General features: G+C 40.0%; 1 protein-coding gene across 4 annotated transcripts in view; it reads left to right on the top strand.

The window, feature by feature from the left end:
- Positions 1-17,707, top strand: part of TBC1D31 (TBC1 domain family member 31) — a 67,298-nt gene that overhangs the window by 10,922 nt on the left and 38,669 nt on the right. For 3 of the 4 annotated variants that reach the window (XM_026495488.4, XM_026495487.4, XM_026495490.4), the window contains exons 4-7: positions 1,228-1,406; positions 8,250-8,401; positions 11,912-12,071; positions 14,655-14,855. In XM_026495488.4, the coding sequence (XP_026351273.1) occupies positions 1,228-1,406; positions 8,250-8,401; positions 11,912-12,071; positions 14,655-14,855 (692 nt within the window). Of the gene's footprint in view, positions 1-1,227; positions 1,407-8,249; positions 8,402-11,911; positions 12,072-13,417; positions 13,717-14,654; positions 14,856-17,707 lie in introns of those variants that run through there. The other variant, XM_044382617.3, reaches the window with a different exon arrangement.

The following is a 17,707-nucleotide window of genomic DNA, read 5'->3' on the forward strand; positions in this document are numbered from 1 at the left end:
TAGCAAACTTGGAAACACAGGAAAATGTAAAGAGAACATAAAAATCATGTATAATTCTATGACCTAGTGATAATTGTGACGTTTTTGGTGTTTTCTCTGCCGGGCTGTTTTCTGTGCTTCTGTCTTTCACATGCATGCACACAACTCAGGATCAGTTTTAAAAATCAAATTCATGGGGCGCCTGGGTGGCGCAGTCGTTAAGCATCTGCCTTCGGCTCAGAGCGTGATCCTGCCATTCTGGGATCGAGCCCCGCATCAGGCTCCTCTGCTGGAAGCCTGCTTCTTCCTCTCCCACTCCCCCTGCTTGTGCTCCCTCTTTCCCTGGCTGTCTCTCTCTCTCTGTCAAATAAATAAATAAAATCTTAAAAAAAAAAAAATCTGTTCACAAAGTACATTAAAAAAAAAAAAAATCAGGGGCGCCTGGGTGGCGCAGTCGTTAAGCGTCTGCCTTCGGCTCAGGGCGTGATCCTGCCGTTCTGGGATCGAGCCCCACATCAGGCTCCTCTGCTGGAAGCCTGTTCTTCCTCTCCCACTCCCTCTGCTTGTGTTCCCTCTCGCTGGCTGTCTCTCTGTGTCAAATAAATAAATAAAATCTTTAAAAAAAATCAAATTCATGATCTCTTCTTCCCACACTGCCGGATCTGTTTCTCCTCACGTGCTTCTTAAATTGGTTACTAGTATCGCCATCTAGCTAAAACCACTGAAGATTTACCTCGTCTTTTATTTCAACACATCTGTTTGATCACAAAGTCCTTTGAATTTCTCCTTCATCACTCTTGAATTTGTTCCTTTCTCTATCGTCACATTTTTAGTTTAGACCTTCCTTATCTCCTCCCTGGATTATCACAGCAACAAATAAATCAGTTGTCTAATCTCTTCCTTCTTTCCGATATATCTAGCATGTACCTTTGAAGTGCTCGTTCTAAAATACACACCAGACATGATACGCTTCTACACAAAACTATGCCCCCCAAGAGAAAGCCCAAACTCCCTCCTGTCACACTGAAAGCTGTTCTTAAGCCCCTTTTCATTTGGCCTCATCGCCTCACGTGTTGGTGGTATTCACGTTACTAACGTGTTCCGTCGTGCGTTTTATCAACCGGCCAACTAGGCTTTTACTTTTGTGGATGTTAATGAAGGTGTCTCATGAATACCTAGCCATCAGTCGAGTCCGTTCTTGGATACTATGTAGTGTTTTACCTGTGTAACTTTTACTTTTTACCACAGTTACCAAGGAGCTCGTTAGCTGGATGAGAGGACATGAGTCATCGGTGTTTTCGATCTCTGTGCATGCGTCAGGGAAATATGCCATCACGACTTCTTCGGACACGGCCCAGCTGTGGGACTTGGATACCTTTCAGAGGAAAAGAAAGCTGAATATTCTACAGTCCGTGGGTATCCAAAAGGTCAGTGGAGGTCCGGCGTATCTTGGTCTGTTGTGCTTCTCAGACTGGTTTCTTGATCACCAGGATTTATAGATGATTTAAGAGTCATGAATGATTCACTTTGTCCCACATAGCTCTGTTCTCATAACGCGGCAACACGCAAAGCAGAGAGACCCACGGGATTGACCCATAGGCAACCTATGGCTACAGTTTATCACTTACTGAGTTTTTGCCTTAAAAAATGTCAAACATAGATTTGTAAGAATTTCACAGTGAACACACATACACCATTAGATTCTACCATTAACATGTTCCTATGCTGTCGTTTACTATACTTACGTTATTATACTTTATTATGGATCTATCCATCCCTCTGTCCGTTTATTCTTTTTCTTTTTCATTTAAAAGTAAATTGTGATGTCAGTATACTTGCCCATAAATACTTAAGCCTGAATTTAATTGACTAGGGTTCACTATTTGTTGATGTGAAATTTATATATAGTGAAATGCACAAATCTTAAGTATTCATTTGTTAAGTTTTGTCAAATACATACACCTTTGTAACCTGTGCAGGCCTATTACTATCAACATCCCAGAAAGTCCTCTTCTATCCCTTCCCAGTGAAGCACTATCCTGATGTTTTTCTACTGTAGATTAGTTTTGTCCTAAAATTTCAAATAAATAGGGGTTCCTGGGTGGTGAAGTCATTAAGCGTCTGCCTTTGGCTCAGGGCATGATCCCGGTACTCTGGAATCAAGCCCCGCATCAGGCTCCTCCGCTGGGAGCCTGCTTCTTCCTCTCCCACTCCCCCTGCTTGTGTTCCCTCTCTCGCTGGCTGTCTCTCTCTCTCTGTCAAATAAATAAATAAATAATCTTTAAAAAAAATAAAATAAAGTAAAAAAATAAAATAAAATTTCAAATAAACAGAGCTAGTCAGTAACGGTACGTGTAAGCTTTTCTCCTTCTGCGTGATGGTTTGGAGATTCATCCTGTTGTTGGACATTTCAGCAGTTCATGCCTTTTTATTGTTGATCACTATTCCATTGTATACGTACATCACTTTTTTAAAAAGATCCACTTTTTTTGCTTTTAAGGTTTAATTTTTTTTCCCATTTGATTAGCCTAATACTGTTTTCAGGATTGTCTGAGTCTCCCATGTGATTCATTCTGTTGCTGCAGGTTATACTATACGTGCAGTATTGCTTTTGATTTCTTGGTCATTAATGTGAACAGCTAGCAGTGCATGTCAACCAGAAATTTATTTTGTAGTCTCCGTGGAAATCTCAGAGTTCTTGAGATTGCCTTTAATAATTAAAAAAAGATAAAAGCTGTAGCCAGCTTATTCCTCAGGGGTTTAGGCCAAATATCTTAGTAGGTCTTTTCTTCTTTAATTGCTTCAGCACTAAATTGAATTCTAAATTGCAAAGAAGAGCACATTGGGAATTGAACCCACAATGGAAACAGAGTTATGAAACAGCGACACAAAAACCATCTGTTCTTTTTACCATGAAATTAAAATTACTAAATCCTGGATAGTTGCCAATTCTAACGTTGCTTGGTCATTTAGACATTTTAGTTTAAAAGATAGGACTCCAAATGTTAGCGACATGAGAATAAGATTTAGAAAATGTATGTATAGTATGCAGTAAGCATATAGGTATATTGTCCTAAAATAATAGAACATCATAGTCTCTACAGTACCTGCAAACTTTTTCTCAAAGGACCAGACAGTAAATATTCTTAGTTTTGCAAACCAAGAGCAAAATTGAGGATATTATGTTTATACTTATATAACCATCTACAGTGAAATAATTTTAAAATGTAAAAAGCATTCTTTTTTTTCTTTTTTTTTTTCTTTCTGTTCCTACTGCTCTTAGCAGTTGATATAGCCTCTGGCCATCCATGCTTTCTTTTTTTTTTGTAAAAACCATTCTTAGCTCCTGGGCTATACAAGAGCTGAAGGGGCCAGATTGTTGCCACTCCTGGCTTATTCTGTTGAAAATAGGAAGTAATTGTAAACTAATCTTAAAGTAAAACTTTTATTCTTATCAAGTTTTTACTAAATCTATGTTTTTATTCCAGTTTCTGATTCTATAAAGAGAACTTTTGTGACTTCGTGTGTGTGTGTGTGTGTGTGTGTGTGTGTGTGGGATAACTGGTAACAAATGATGCCGTGAGTCTCATTTTATGATGGCTCTTTTTAATCTAAAATTGTCTTCTACCAGAGCACCTGGTCGGTCAAGCGTCCGACTCTTGATTTTGGCTCGGGTCATGATCTCAGGGTGGTGAGATTGAGCCCTGTGTTGGGCTCTACCCTCAGTGGGGAGTCTGCCTAAGATTCTCTGTCTCTCTGTTCCTCTGCACCCCCCGACGTGTGTCCTCTCTCTCTCTCAAATAAGTCCTTCTACCATTTTTTCCCCATGACATTATTATTTAGTCATTTATTTATTTTGAGAGCAGCCAGGCCAGTTGTCCTGGAAAATGCCCCAAATTCTGAATTTGTCTTACTGTTCATCATTATGTCATTTAACTTATTTCATTTGTATTTCTTGTAAGCCAGAATTTAAGTCTAAAGTCTTGAGTAGATTCCTGTTCAACATTTCGACGAGCGTAGGATGCAGGTCGTAGCAGCAGGTACCTTCGGGTTGGCTTCAGGACGGAATGTGATCGCTTATACTGAGCACCTAGCACCTGCTGTGGTGGAGCGAGTGCTTATAACTAAGTCAGCTGCAGCCGCTGCTCCTTCTGCTGTTGTCTGTTATCTGGTTCTACTACGGGATTATCTCAGTGCAGTTAGGTATCTTTTTAAAAACCTGTAAGGTTACTGTTGTATTTCTTTTGAACTACATGAAATAGATGAACAGTACCTCATTAGCAATTCAGAAACCCAAAAGTTTTCAAATAACTCACTTGGTGGCAAAATCCGATCTTGCCTGAACTCATTTGGCAGCAAAACGTGAACTGAATTGACCGGAGGCTGAAATGTTAGGATGTTTGAGTAACGGAGTGTTGCTGCGGGTCACCCAGGGGTTCTACATACCGTTCCAGAATATACATCATATTACCTTTATCAGATTGGAAATAATTCTGAATTCTGGAACACATCTAACACCAAGGGGTTCAGAAAAATAACTATGGACCTTTGATTTCAAAATGTGTTTCTTTTTTTTTTTCCTTAAGGTTTTATTTATTTATTTTGAAAGAGAGAGAGTGCGTGCATATGCACAAGCAGGGGAGAGGGGCGGAGGGAGAGAATCTCAAGCAGACTCCCCGCTGAGCATGGAGCCCAACCTGGGGCTCTGTCTCACCACCCTGAGATCATGACCTGAGCCGAAATCAAGAGTCAGTCGTTTCACCGACTGAGCCACCCAGGCGTCCCTGATTTCAAAATCTTTTTAAATAACCTATCGTTAAATAACCTATCATTCCAACATCTTTCCACTGGTTTTTGTACCTGGCAATAGGAATAATCAATACCAGTAGCAATAGATCCCAGTTGTTGAGTATTTATTATGTACCTACCACTTTGTTTAGCTATTTTTAAACTTAAATAATCCTAAAAGTAAATACTATTCTCATTTTACAAATGGGGACTCTGAAGTTCAGAAACATTACATAACGTGCCCAGTGGCACCGAGCTCACTGAAGACTTGGGGTTTGAATCTAAGCCTGTCTTACTCCAGAGTCACTCCATTGTACCGCACTGCCTCTTGGGTGAGCCACGTACACTTCTTCATATTAGTAGATTTTGATTATTTTGTTGATGTTCGAGGTAGAATATTTAAATTAAATATTTAGTTTGGGATTTTTGAATAAATCCTAGGGTTTCTGATTACTGTGGTTCAGTATGTATTGCAAAAGGTTTTGTGATGGATATGAGAAAACTTTTAACAAAGAATATGTTACTAAACTTAATTCAGTCTCTGTGTACAGTGGGTGCTCACTAAATTTCTGCTGAATTGTGCATTTAACTTAACTTGCTCTTTATTACCGTACTGAACTCTCAACTTTGAAGAGTTCACATCCCTCTCAAAAGTATGTTGGAAAGCCTAGGATTTTTGTATTTTATAAGGAAAAACTGTAGCCCCACCCTTTTACCCAACCCTCCAAAAAGTATAGTTAGTGCTTTTGAAGTTTTTTCTAAGCTTTTTATGATTGTCAAGAGATGACACTATCTAAATAATGACATGATTCATTAGGAACAATTTTATAATCATTAAAATCTGGCAATTAAAATCACAAATCTAGTAATGAATAATCATGTAGGCAATAATCTATCACAGCTATTCCCCTAAAATAGCAGTTGGTGTTCATTAACTTTTAAGCTTTTGCTTCTCCCAGTAGGAATAAACTTTATTACTTTTCTAGAAAAATATTGCTAATTATAATAAAAACCTTAAGTCACTTTTTTCGACATTGGCTTTCAAACAGCATTTCAGTGCATTAATTATAGATCACAATGTATTTATTGCATATTCTTTCAGTAGGACCTTTTTTTTTTTTTTTTTTAAGATTTTATTTATTTATCTGACGGAGATAGAGACAGCCAGCGAGAGAGGGAACACAAGCAGGGGGAGTGGGAGAGGAAGGAGCAGACTCATAGCGGAGGAGCCTGATGTGGGGCTCGATCCCATAACGCCGGGATCATGCCCTGAGCCGAAGGCAGACACTCAACCACTGTGCCACCCAGGCACCCCTCAGTAGGACCTTTCTATTATAAAGCTTCCTGAATCTGCTGGCGAACAATCTACCAGAGATTGTCTTTGACAAAGCGAGCCAAGGACAAAAGTGAGGGTTGAATCAGGCAAGGACAGCAGTCAAATTAGCATTTTTTATTGTGTCTTATTAGCATTAACACTGAGTAGATTGTTTTAATTAACCAGTAAGTCCCATAGTGCATTACGTACGTGTGTATGTATGGGTTGTGGTTTTTTAGCACTATTTGTTATTTTAAAAGATACTATTATATGTATATGAGAAAAATAGTTCATGATAATAGCCTTCAACTATTGTTATAAAAATTACAGATTTCTTGGGCACCTTGGTGGCTCGGTTGAGAATCCAACTCTTGATTTCGGCTCAGGGTCGTGAGATGGAGCCCTGTATCAGGCCGTGCTGGGCGTGGAGCCTGCTTAAGATTTTCTTTCCCTCTGCCCCTCCCTCCACCTCTAAAAAAAAAAACAAAAAAACAAACTATTAAAAAAAATTACGGGTTTCACTCCTGTGAAATTTTTATAGTAACATCATTAACTATTAGAATCATTTCTTAACTGTATACATATAATAGGCTGGGTGACAACACAAATTGATTCATTATGTTTGTAACGCTGGAGAAAGCCATGGCAGATTTGGTGTTGAGCCCGCTTTTCCCCTGGAAAGTCATTTTTGGTCTGCTCCCTCTCGTTGCCGTGATGACGGCCTCCAGATTGTAAATACGCGAGACACTCCAGTGTTCAAGACATTGAACACTTCATCCCCAAAGAATGTAGCATTTCAGAGAAAACAGGCCTCCTTCTGACACTAGGAAATGGTGAAGGTGTGTGACCGATCGGGTCAGAATGAGAGGCTACAAGTTGTCCAGGGTGATCTGCCTCCTCAGTGGGGCCCTGTTGCTCTCCAACACAAGACCAAATCATATAGTCTTAAAAAATAATAAAGCTTGTAAAGACAAACTGGCGGAAACAAGGACAAAACATGTTCAGATATAAAGTGTTACAATAAGCTGTAAAGCAGTTAAGAAGACTATTCTAGATGGGAATCAAAGAATAAAGAGCTAGAGATGTAACTAAAGGTTTAACCATGTGAAATGTCCCAGGCTCTTTAGGGAGATTATTTTGAGAGGATGGGCAGGAATACTGTGTTCTTAGGGCATAGGTTTCTTCCATTTTCTTTCCTTCTTTCTTTTCCTTCCCTCCCTCCCTTTGTCTGCTTTACACAAATGACACACAAAATCATATTCGAGGCCTTGACGTTCTTATGAGAAAATGGTGAATTTTAACTAAAATTTTGTATTATCAAAAGTCAGCATTGTTCAGGGCTTACATAATAGAAAAATAGAAATTAGAATAAAATGGTTATTTCCAACTTTGGTCTCAAGTTCGGTCGCAATTGTCATGGAACTTTACATCAAAAACCAGGGATGTACTGTATGGTGACTAACATAATATAATAAAAAAAATTATTATTAAAAAAAATAAAAGATAAATAAAATAAATTGAGTGACTAATAAAAACATCATGGTTTTGTTTTCAACTTTTTACTTTTATAAATAATGCTGAACAAACATTTGTATACATTTATCTTAAAGCACTTTGCTGAATTTTTCTTGCAAAGGATTAGCTCTTAGAAGCGGACTAGCTCAGAAGAGTTACATATTTTCAAGGCTGTTGAGATACGTTGTATAGTATCTGTTAACTAGTTTTTATTATCAGCAGCCAGGTAGGACAATGCCCGTTTCCTATACTCTCACCAACATTTAATATTTGTAATCTTTATGAGTAGTTACTATTTCATGTCTTGTTTTTGGTAATATGTAGTTTATAAACAGAATACATACGTTACGGGGCGCCTGGGTGGCTCAGTCGTTAAGTGTCTGCATTCGGCTCAGGGCGTGATCCCAGGGTCCTGGGATGGAGTCTGTCATTGGGCTCCCTGTTCAGTGGGGAGACTGCTTCTCCCTCTGCCTCTGCCTGCTGCTCCCCCTGCTTGTGCTCTCTCTCTCTCTCTCGATCTGTCAAATAAATAAAATCTTAAAAAAAAAAAAAAGGAAGTAATTTTTTAAAAGAAAAATTGACGACTTGTATGATTTTAAATGTAAAGAGGGCTATGGGCTATATGAACAATAACTGTTTTTCTCCCTCGTAGGTTTTCTTTCTACCGTTAAGTAATACCATCCTCAGCTGTTTTAGAGATAATTCCATCTTCGCCTGGGAATGTGATACACTTTCTTGCAGATATCAGTTGCCAGCTCCACCTGAAAGCTCTAGTATATTATACAAAGTATTTGCCGTGACCAGGTAACATGCATTTCACTTTTTTTTAAAGTTTATTTATTTTTTTTAAGTAATCCCTATATGCGCAAATTCATGACCCCGAGATCAAGAGTCACACACTCCTCCAGCTGAGCCAGCCAGACACCCTAAGTATACATTTTAAAAATTTTTTATTTTGTTTTAATTCAGTTGGTTAACATGTAGTGTATTATTAGTTTCAGAGGTAGAATTCAGTGATTCATCAGTTGCATATAATACCCAGTGCTCATTCCATCACGTGCCCTCCTTAGTGCCCATCACGCAGTTACCCCATCCCCCCACCCACCTCCCCTCCAGCAACTCTCATTTGTTTCCTAGAGTTAAGAGTCTCTTACAGTGTGTCTCCCTCTCTAATCCAAATGTACATTTTTAAAACACTGAGAATTTTTAAGAAATCTAGCTTCCAATAAAATTTTACAAATTTTCATTCTGTTTTCAATATCTTATTGTCATATGAGAAGATATTCCTTCAAACTTATATATGTTCTGTGGAACTTTTTAATCTATTGTGGCAGATTTCAAATGTATATGAAAATATAAAAATATAGGAAGCCCTCATTACCACGTTCCCGTTAGCTGTAATAACTTATTGGCGCTTTTATTTTATCTATAACTCAACCTGTTACTACCTCCTACTACCTACTGCATTGCCTTAAAGAAAAGCCCAAGCAATATCATTTCATCCATAAATATTTCAGTGTGTATCTCTAAAGGAAAGGGTCCTTTATGGAACATAACCATAGTACTATTGTCAGTTTTTTTTCAAGTTTTTATTTAAATTCCAGTTAGTTAACCTATTTTCACACTTCTTAAAAACGAATAATTTCTTAATATTGTCATAAATCCAGTCTTTGGTCAAATTAGGAACCAAATAAGGTTCACACAGTGTCTTGGATGATATATCCCTTTTTTAATGTCTTCCTTGCAATTTATTTGTTAAGGAACTGATCATTTGTCATATAGAACTCTCTGTATTTCAGGTTTTGCTTTTTGCATCCCTGTGGTGGTGTTTAATAGGATCCCTTCTTGTCTGTGTTTCCTGTATACTGGTCACCCCTCTATTTCCTGTAAATGGGAGGCTTGGTCTGATTCAGGTTGGATTAGGGTCAGGAAGACATGATAATGATAGGTGGTTTGCATACCTTCGTCAGACGAACATTTTTTTTCTGATATTAATGGCCATTGATGATTATGACCTAGAACCAGTATTGCATTAGAGGTTAGCAAAATGGTGCCACACTAATTGTGTCATTCCTTCTTCTCGTATTTACTAGAAGCCTTCTATGGAAGCCTTCAATAGAAAGGAACTTCCTCTTGTCAACTCTTTGGTTACTTTATAGTTGCAAAGGAAAGGCAGGATAAATGCTTGATTTCCCTGTCTTTTAAAAATTAAAAAAAAATTTTTTTTAAAGTAGGCTCCACACCCAGCGTGGAGCCCAGTGCAGGGCTCAATTTCACCACCCTGAGATCAAGAGTCAGACTAAGTTTAACTGACCAACCCACCCAGGTGCCCCTAAACATTTTTTAATGAAAAATAATGAACTTAGCTCAAGTTCTCTCATCTTTGACCACTGGCATCCTTTTAAGTTGGCTCTGAACCCTTTTGATACAGCCCCAGTTGTCTGTTTTGAAAGCTCTCATTCTTTCTTACCTAACCAGATGTTCCAGGCTTATCTTCCACATTTTCGGTCCCAAACCTGGAATCAGCCATTTTTCTAAAGCACCTGGGTTCGTTTTAGTGGGTAATGATATTTCAATACCTAATCTGGATGTGAGTGGTACTCCTTGCGACTGATTTGGTCATTGTCACTAGGCCTTTCAGTGAAAAGAGCTAGAAAATACATGTTATTTCCTTATTTTCTCTCACTGTCTTCTAAGTCATGAATAAATCCCATCAGTTCCACCAAATGATATCTTGAATTGGTCTGATCTTGTCTTTGTCACAGCTACTGCCCTACTCCAACTACCCTAGTCTCTTTCAGACTCCTCTAGTAGTCTCCTTATTTGGTCTCTTTGTTTTCAATTTCATTTCCTTTTTTTTTTTTAAGATTTTATTTATTTATTTTGAGAATGCGAGAGAGAGCATGAGCGCAGAGGAGAGGAAGAAGCAGGCCCCCCACTGAGTAGGGAGCCCAATGCGGGCTAGACCCCAGGACCCTGGGATCCTGACGTGAGCCAAAGGCAGACGCTTAACCGACTGAGCTGCCCAGGAGCCCTTCAATTTCATTTCCTAAAGTCAGTCTCTACATAGCAGATAGAGTGGGAGGGGTTGGTTTTTTGGTTTTGTTTTTCAATTTATTTTTTAAGTAGGCTCCACACCCAGTGTGGAGCCCAGTGTGGGGCTTGAACTCACGATCCTGAGGTCAAGACCTCAGCTGAGATCAAGAATCAGACACTTAACCAACAGAGCCACCCAGGCGCCCTGGTAGAGTGGTCTTTTTAAGTCATAAGTCAAATCATGTCACTTCCCTATTGAACTCCCTTGAAAGGCTCTCCCTTGTAGTTAGAATAAAACCCAAACTCCCCATAATATCCCTGAGGCCTCTGTCACCTGGCCTCGGTTTTCCTCTCTTTTTCTCCTGTTTCCTTTCCCTTTAACACAATTCTGGCCACAGTTGAGTGTGACTTCTCTCTCTTCCTTAGGTGGCTAACCTTATTCTTTTTTTAACACTTGCCTGTTGACCAGACTGGAATACCGACCAGCATGGAATTCTTCCTCCGAATCATCCTGTAACTGGCTCATTCACATTTTTTAGGGAGCCGACCTTCCTCCTTTCCCAACTCTGTAACTCCCATCTCATTTTATAGTTCTTTATAGAACTTATCAGCTGAGATCAAGTTCGTCTGTTTGCTTCCCTTCCTCTAGACTAAAAATCCCACAAGAGCAGGGATCCACCTCCTTGTTCACCATTGTGTCCCTGGTGCCTGAGATGATACCTGGCTTGTAGTAGACACTTTACAAGTCCTTGCTGAATGAGTCCTTGCTGAATGAAGTTAATACAGCTTAATCTTTTTGTACCTTGTAAAAGTAGCTTACTTTGAGCAGGAAAAAAAAGTTGGGGCTCTAGGTTTTTCATGTAGCAGTCCTGTACCAACTCAGTATACTCCTGTGTGAAATATAGGAAGTTTCATAGTGGTGACTTTGAGATTATGCTATAGAAGGTAAATGTTACTCAGAAATCCTCAGTCAAGTCATCAAGCAAGCATTTGTTAAGCTGGTGTCTTAGTACAATAGGTAGAAAATATATATACTATAAATCGGAGCTTTCCCACAGGGTAGCCACTGTATGCATGGGTCTATTTAGTAAAAACTTAATAAAATTAATTTATTTTCTCAGAATCATTAGCCACATTTCAGGTTCTCAATCACATGTGGCCAATAGTGAGCATATCGGGCAGCACAGACATAGAACATTTCTACCTCGTTGGGTCATACTGGACAGTACTTCCGTAAACAAGCCACATCCTCGTACTTTCTCACCTTTCGTTCTGCAGAGATGGTCGAATCCTAGCCGCTGGAGGGAAATCAAATCACCTTCACCTGTGGTGCTTGGAAGCTAAACAGTTATTCAGAATTATTCAGATGCCTACCAAAGTCCGAGCCATCCGCCACCTAGAATTTCTCCCTGATAGTTTTGATGCTGGTTCTAATCAGGTTAGTAATATAAAGGTAGGACATTATACTTTCTGAGAAAGAGCATATCAGTTTCTGAACGTCTTTGCTCTTGTACCGTGATTGTTACAAGGACTTGAAATTGCTAATATTACAAAGAGTCTAAAATTGAAAAAACATACAGTATTAGGTTCTGTATATGACTGACAATTTACCCTTTTCCTAAAATCAGAGTACTTTAAATTTATGTCATACTTCATGGTTTACAGGGTGCATTAGCATGTTATTTTTTATTTGCACCATTACGTAGACTGACATGAAAGCTTAGAAACATTAAGTGGTTTGTCAACATTCCTATTCATTGTAAGGTTTAAAGGGGGAAGTAGAATTAAAGTTTTCTCTTTGTGGTACTGTGTTATCTACCATAACTGGTTGCCTCAGTTTTATGAAGCAGGTTTTCTTTGCATCTTGCCTTAGTTTACAAAGTACTCCCCCCTCTACACACCATTTTGTAAAAATTTTCTTTGCTTATATATTTTATTTCCTTTTATTCATGTTTTTTAAAGTAGACTCCACACCCAACACGGGGTTTGAACTCATGACCCTGAGATCAAGAGTCACACGCTGTACGGATTGAACCAGCCAGGCGCCCTCACACCATTTTTCTTTTTAACAGTTGAGTAGTCAGACCTTACCTTTCTTATTTTAAATGGACTGTTTTGAGTCTTATACTTTAGCAAGTTATATATAACTCACAACCCCAAGATTAAGAGCCGCACGCTCTACCAACTGAGCCAGCTAAGTGCCCGTAACTTAAGTTTTTTGAATAGATAATGCATTCACAAGGTTGAAAACATAAAAAAAAAAAAGACAATGAAGTGAAATCTCTTATTCTTTTCTCCCTTTTGCCCAGTTACTCACTCTTCATAGCCACTTTTGTTAGAGCAGTCCTGTGTTTCTCCCACTTTTTTATGCAGCTTTGCACTTTGCTTTTCTTCACTTAATTGACCTTGGAGATTGTTCTGTGTCAGTAAAGAACTTCATTTTTTTTTTTTACCACTGCATAGTATTTCATAGTTTTTTAACCAGTGCTTTGTTATTGGGCACTTAGCCTGTTTTTAGTCCTCCTTTATTACAAATAATGCTGCACCAAGGAGCGCCTGGGTGGCTCAGTCGGTTAAGCGTCTGCCTTCGGCTCAGGCCGTGATCTCGGGGTTCTGGGATAGAGCCCCACATTGAGCCCTGCGTTGGGCTCTGCACTCAGCAGGGAGTCTGTTTCTCCCTCTCCCTCTACCCCTCCCCCTGCTCATGTTTTCTCTCTCTCTCTCAAATAAATAAATAAAATCTTTAAAAAAAAAAAACAGTGCACTGAATAACTTTTTGCACATACCGTTTCACGCATCCCGTCTATACAATAAAATCGCAGAGTTGAAATGGTAGTAATCAGGATTATGTGCGGCTGTAATTTTGAGGATCTTGCCAAATTGCCCTCTAGAAAGGTTGCATCAGCTGTGAATGAGGGGGTTTCCGACAGCCTGACCCCACAGAAGAGATGGCCACCTTCAGACTGCCTCCAGCTGCTTGCGACTGTCGTCTCTCACGTAGCACCTTGTGCAGTCAGCGGTGGCGCCGCTTACCAGCCCCAGTGCTGGGGAAGGAACCGCTGCGGAGACAAGGAAGTAGAGAGGTCTGTTGTGTATTTACTTAGGCTTTTTTAGTACATGTTTTTAATTTTTCAGATTATGTGAGTTAAAACTAAGTTTTCCCACTTTATTTTTTTAAAGATTTTATTTATTTGAGAGAGAAAGAGAACACAAGCAGGGGGAGCGGCAGAGGGCGAGGGAGAAGCAGACTGCCCACTGAGCGGGGAGCCTGACTCCAGGCTCGATCCTACGACCTGGGGATCATGACCTGAGCCGAGGGCAGCTGTTTAACTGACTGAGCCACCCAGGCGCCCCAGTTTTTACCCCTTTAAAAACTAGTTTCCTTCTTATGCTTCCTTGCAGCCCACAGACTTTTTTTCCTCTATTCCCCAAATGTTACACTCACCAGAGTCAGGTTCATGTGGGGGCAGCAGGACAGATGCTGGTTCTGATCAAGCTGTGGGGGTGGTGAAGGAAAACAAACCCTCCCCGCTCCTTGCCTCTGACAGCCAGAGTGCAGGTCAAAGTTAAGGACTGTCTAATCGTCTGTATTCCCTCTGAAGGGATTAGTACAGATGCCCCCTGCCGTAGTCTCCCCATCAAGTCTCCCAGGATTGGTACCTGGCCGCTTCTGGTCAGCGCCAGGCTCATCTGGACCTGAGTAGGGCAAATCTACAGGAGCCGTAATTAGGGATTGTGAAGTGTATGATGGCTCTTTGCAAATATAATCTTCAACTATTCCCCCCTCAAAACCAAAACAAAACCCGTATGTAGATACATACACATATGTACATGTAAGTGTGTGTAGTTTGACAGTTGACTTTAAAATTTAGGTGTAATTGACCTAAAACATTAGCTTCATAATGATTTGATATTCGTACCCACTGTTTAATGATCACTATAATAAGTCTAGTTAATGTCCGAGACATTTGACTTTTAATTGTGTTTTTGGAACTCATATATAGTTTCTCTCTGCTCTTAGGTTCTTGGAGTGCTAAGTCAAGATGGTATAATGAGATTTGTCAATATACAAACTTGTAAACTTCTCTTTGAAATTGGGAGCCTTGATGAAGGAATTAGCTCATCAGTCATTAGCCCACATGGACGGTACATTGCATCTATTATGGAGAATGGAAGTCTGAACATATATTCTGTTCAAGCTCTAACACAGGAAATAAATAAGGTATGTTATCAAGTAAAGAACATCAAGATCTTTTTAAGGTTTAAATGTATCATCAGAAATAAAATCTTTATGCTCTGATTTTCTAAATTCCTTGGACCTTGTCCATCTTCTGGGTATGGTTTTTGTTTGTTTATTTGTTTGTTTTTTCTCTTCCTCTCAAAGCCACATCTCCACACTTTTTTTTTTTAAGATTTTAAGTAATGTCCACACCCAACATGGGGCTTGATCTTACAACCCCAAAGTTAAGATTCACGTGCTCTACTGACCGAGCCAGCCAGGCCCCTCCACACTGTTCTCAGCTGTGCTCCTTTCTTAAGGTGCTGCCTGCCTCACAGGTAGTGTGTGGGGTCCCTGTCCCATTCGGCTGTCTCTCATGACCTCCTTCCCAAAAGGGATCTTCAGCCCCACTCTCTTCTTTTCTGGCTCAGGCTTTCTTCCCATCTTATAGGCTAGAAATCTTAGAGCACGAGGACTGTTCCTCTGCATCTTTAGATCTAGTCAATATTAAGTCGTAATTTTTAAATTTGAAATAATATCTGTATAAATGCTTCCTGTTGTCCGTCTCCACCTCAGCCATCCCTGTATTAGTACTCAGTAACTACTCTTGAGTTCACAGTTATTTAAACCAATGTACCAAAACTCAGAGCCCTCGGGGCCTGCCTCTGCCCGTCAGTCCATCTTGTAGATGGCATGTTTCTAAAATAATCCTGTCATCCTCATTTCTAAAATGGTGCTACTTTAGTGGCTTCCTTCCTTTTGCCCCCTGCTTTAAGTCCAGACTAATGCCTGACTGTCCAAGTCCTCTCTAATCTTGTCTGGTCTACCTGTCAAACGTACTTCCCCGGACTTGTAACTTCCCTCACTGTCCCCCCATAGACCCCATTCTCATTTCTACATCTGCTCCAGTGTTCATCTCACCTAAAATATACTTGCCACTTCTCTTTTATGGTTATCTAGAATTTCCCCGGCTTGTTGCCGAGTCTAATTGCCTGGGTGCAGCCTTGCGAGGTCTGGAGTCAGGTTATAGGCCCTGAGAGGGACTTTGCTGATCACCTGGTCTAACCATTTCCTTTTATGGAGGAAGAAGCTCATGCCTCAGCCTCATCACACAGCTAGTCATTAGCAGGGCCCCGTGTTCTGTTCTTAAAATGATAGTCTTTTTGCTATGTTTGTGATGTGTGTGCTCCTTCTTGTCCTTTTTATCCTTCTTTTTCTTTAATTAGACAGTAAGTGTCTTGATGCAGAAAAAAAATCAAAAGATACAGATAAGCAAAGAGATGAGAATCACTCAGTCTCACCTCTCTCGGGTGATTTTGAGGTGTCTATTTTCCCAGGCTTTTTTTTTTTATGTTTGTAAATGTAGAGAGTCAGTCCTCATTGTTTATGGATTCGCCTCATTGTTATGAATGTGAATTTACCTACTGGTAGAAATATATTTGTGACCCAGGTCAGTCCTCAGTGCATAGTGACAGGTGTTCCCATGTGCAGAGCAGCGCATAGCCAAGCCTCCCGGCCCGCAGCTCCACAGCCGAGGTCACACCCAGCAGCACTCAGCCTTCTTATTTCCTCACTCATTCTGTAAACAGGTGTCCTTTCCATGGTCTGTTTAGTGTCACGTTTTTCATGTTTGTGCTTTTTGCACAAGCTGATTTTGCTCTTTTTATTTTAAATTTTTTTAAAAGATTTATTTGAGAGAGAGAGACCATGAGAGAGAAAGTAAGAGAGCATGAGCGGGGGAGGGGCAGAGGCAGAGGGAGAAGCAGACTCCCTGCTGAGCAGGGAACCCCATGTGGGACTTGATCCCAGGACCCTGAGATCACGACCCGAGCTGAGGGCAGATGCCCAACCAACTGAGCCACCCAGGCGCCCCGACTTTGCTCTTTAAAATGCACCCCCTACACACCGTGCTGAAGTGCTAAGCACAAGAAGGTGTGATACATAAGCTTAGTTCAGGCACAAGTTATGGTGCTGTTGACATGAATTCACTGTTTGTGAATCAACAATATATATGAAATAGGGGCACCTGGGTGGCTCAGTCGTTAAGCATCTGCCTTCAGCTCAGGTCATAATCTCAGGGTCCTGGGATCAAGACCCTCATCGAGCTCCCTGCTCAGCGGGAAGCCTGCTTCTCCCTCTCCCACTCCCCCTGCTTGTGTTCCCTCTCTTGCTGTCTCTGTCAAATAAATAAATAAAATCTTTAAAATATATATATATATATATATGAAATAAGTGTCTTTAAACACAAACATACCCTAAACAGAGTTACATATTGATTGGTTGACAGAAATGCTGTGATCACTGGCTCACAGGAGTGAGTGATTCAGTATTCACTAACTCAGTACTTGCAGCTTCTTTATAGAACATAACTACTGTGAATAGTGAGAATCTACTCTGTGTGTGTGTGTGTGCACGTGCTTATATTTTCTTTAACCATATGGAATTATACTCTACTGTTCTCATAAACTTTAAAAATTGTAATAACATATTATTTGCTCTTAATGAGGGTTTTCAGCTTGGCTGAATTTTGCAGGAGCTAGGTACATGTTATTAATAGGAGCGGGGAGAGACCTGGGAAAAACCAAAGTAAGAGTAAGTCAGTGACTTCCTCTCTGCTGTTTGTTAAGCAAATTAGCATCATATTGACCAGAAAAGCTAGCATATGACAGAAGTAGGATAATCTTTTTTTCTTTTTCTTTTGCACACATTCCCAACACCACCGGTGTCTTTCTGGCTATTGTAGGCTTACACGAATGCTCAGGTCTGTAGTTTCTACAGAACTGACCCATGTCCAAGTCCTGCTTTTTGGCCACTGGAGAATTACTGGTATTGTGATAATAAAATTCCTACTTCTG

This window comes from Ursus arctos, unplaced genomic scaffold (assembly GCF_023065955.2).
Source record: "Ursus arctos isolate Adak ecotype North America unplaced genomic scaffold, UrsArc2.0 scaffold_6, whole genome shotgun sequence".
In the NCBI taxonomy this organism is placed as follows: Eukaryota; Metazoa; Chordata; class Mammalia; order Carnivora; family Ursidae; genus Ursus; species Ursus arctos.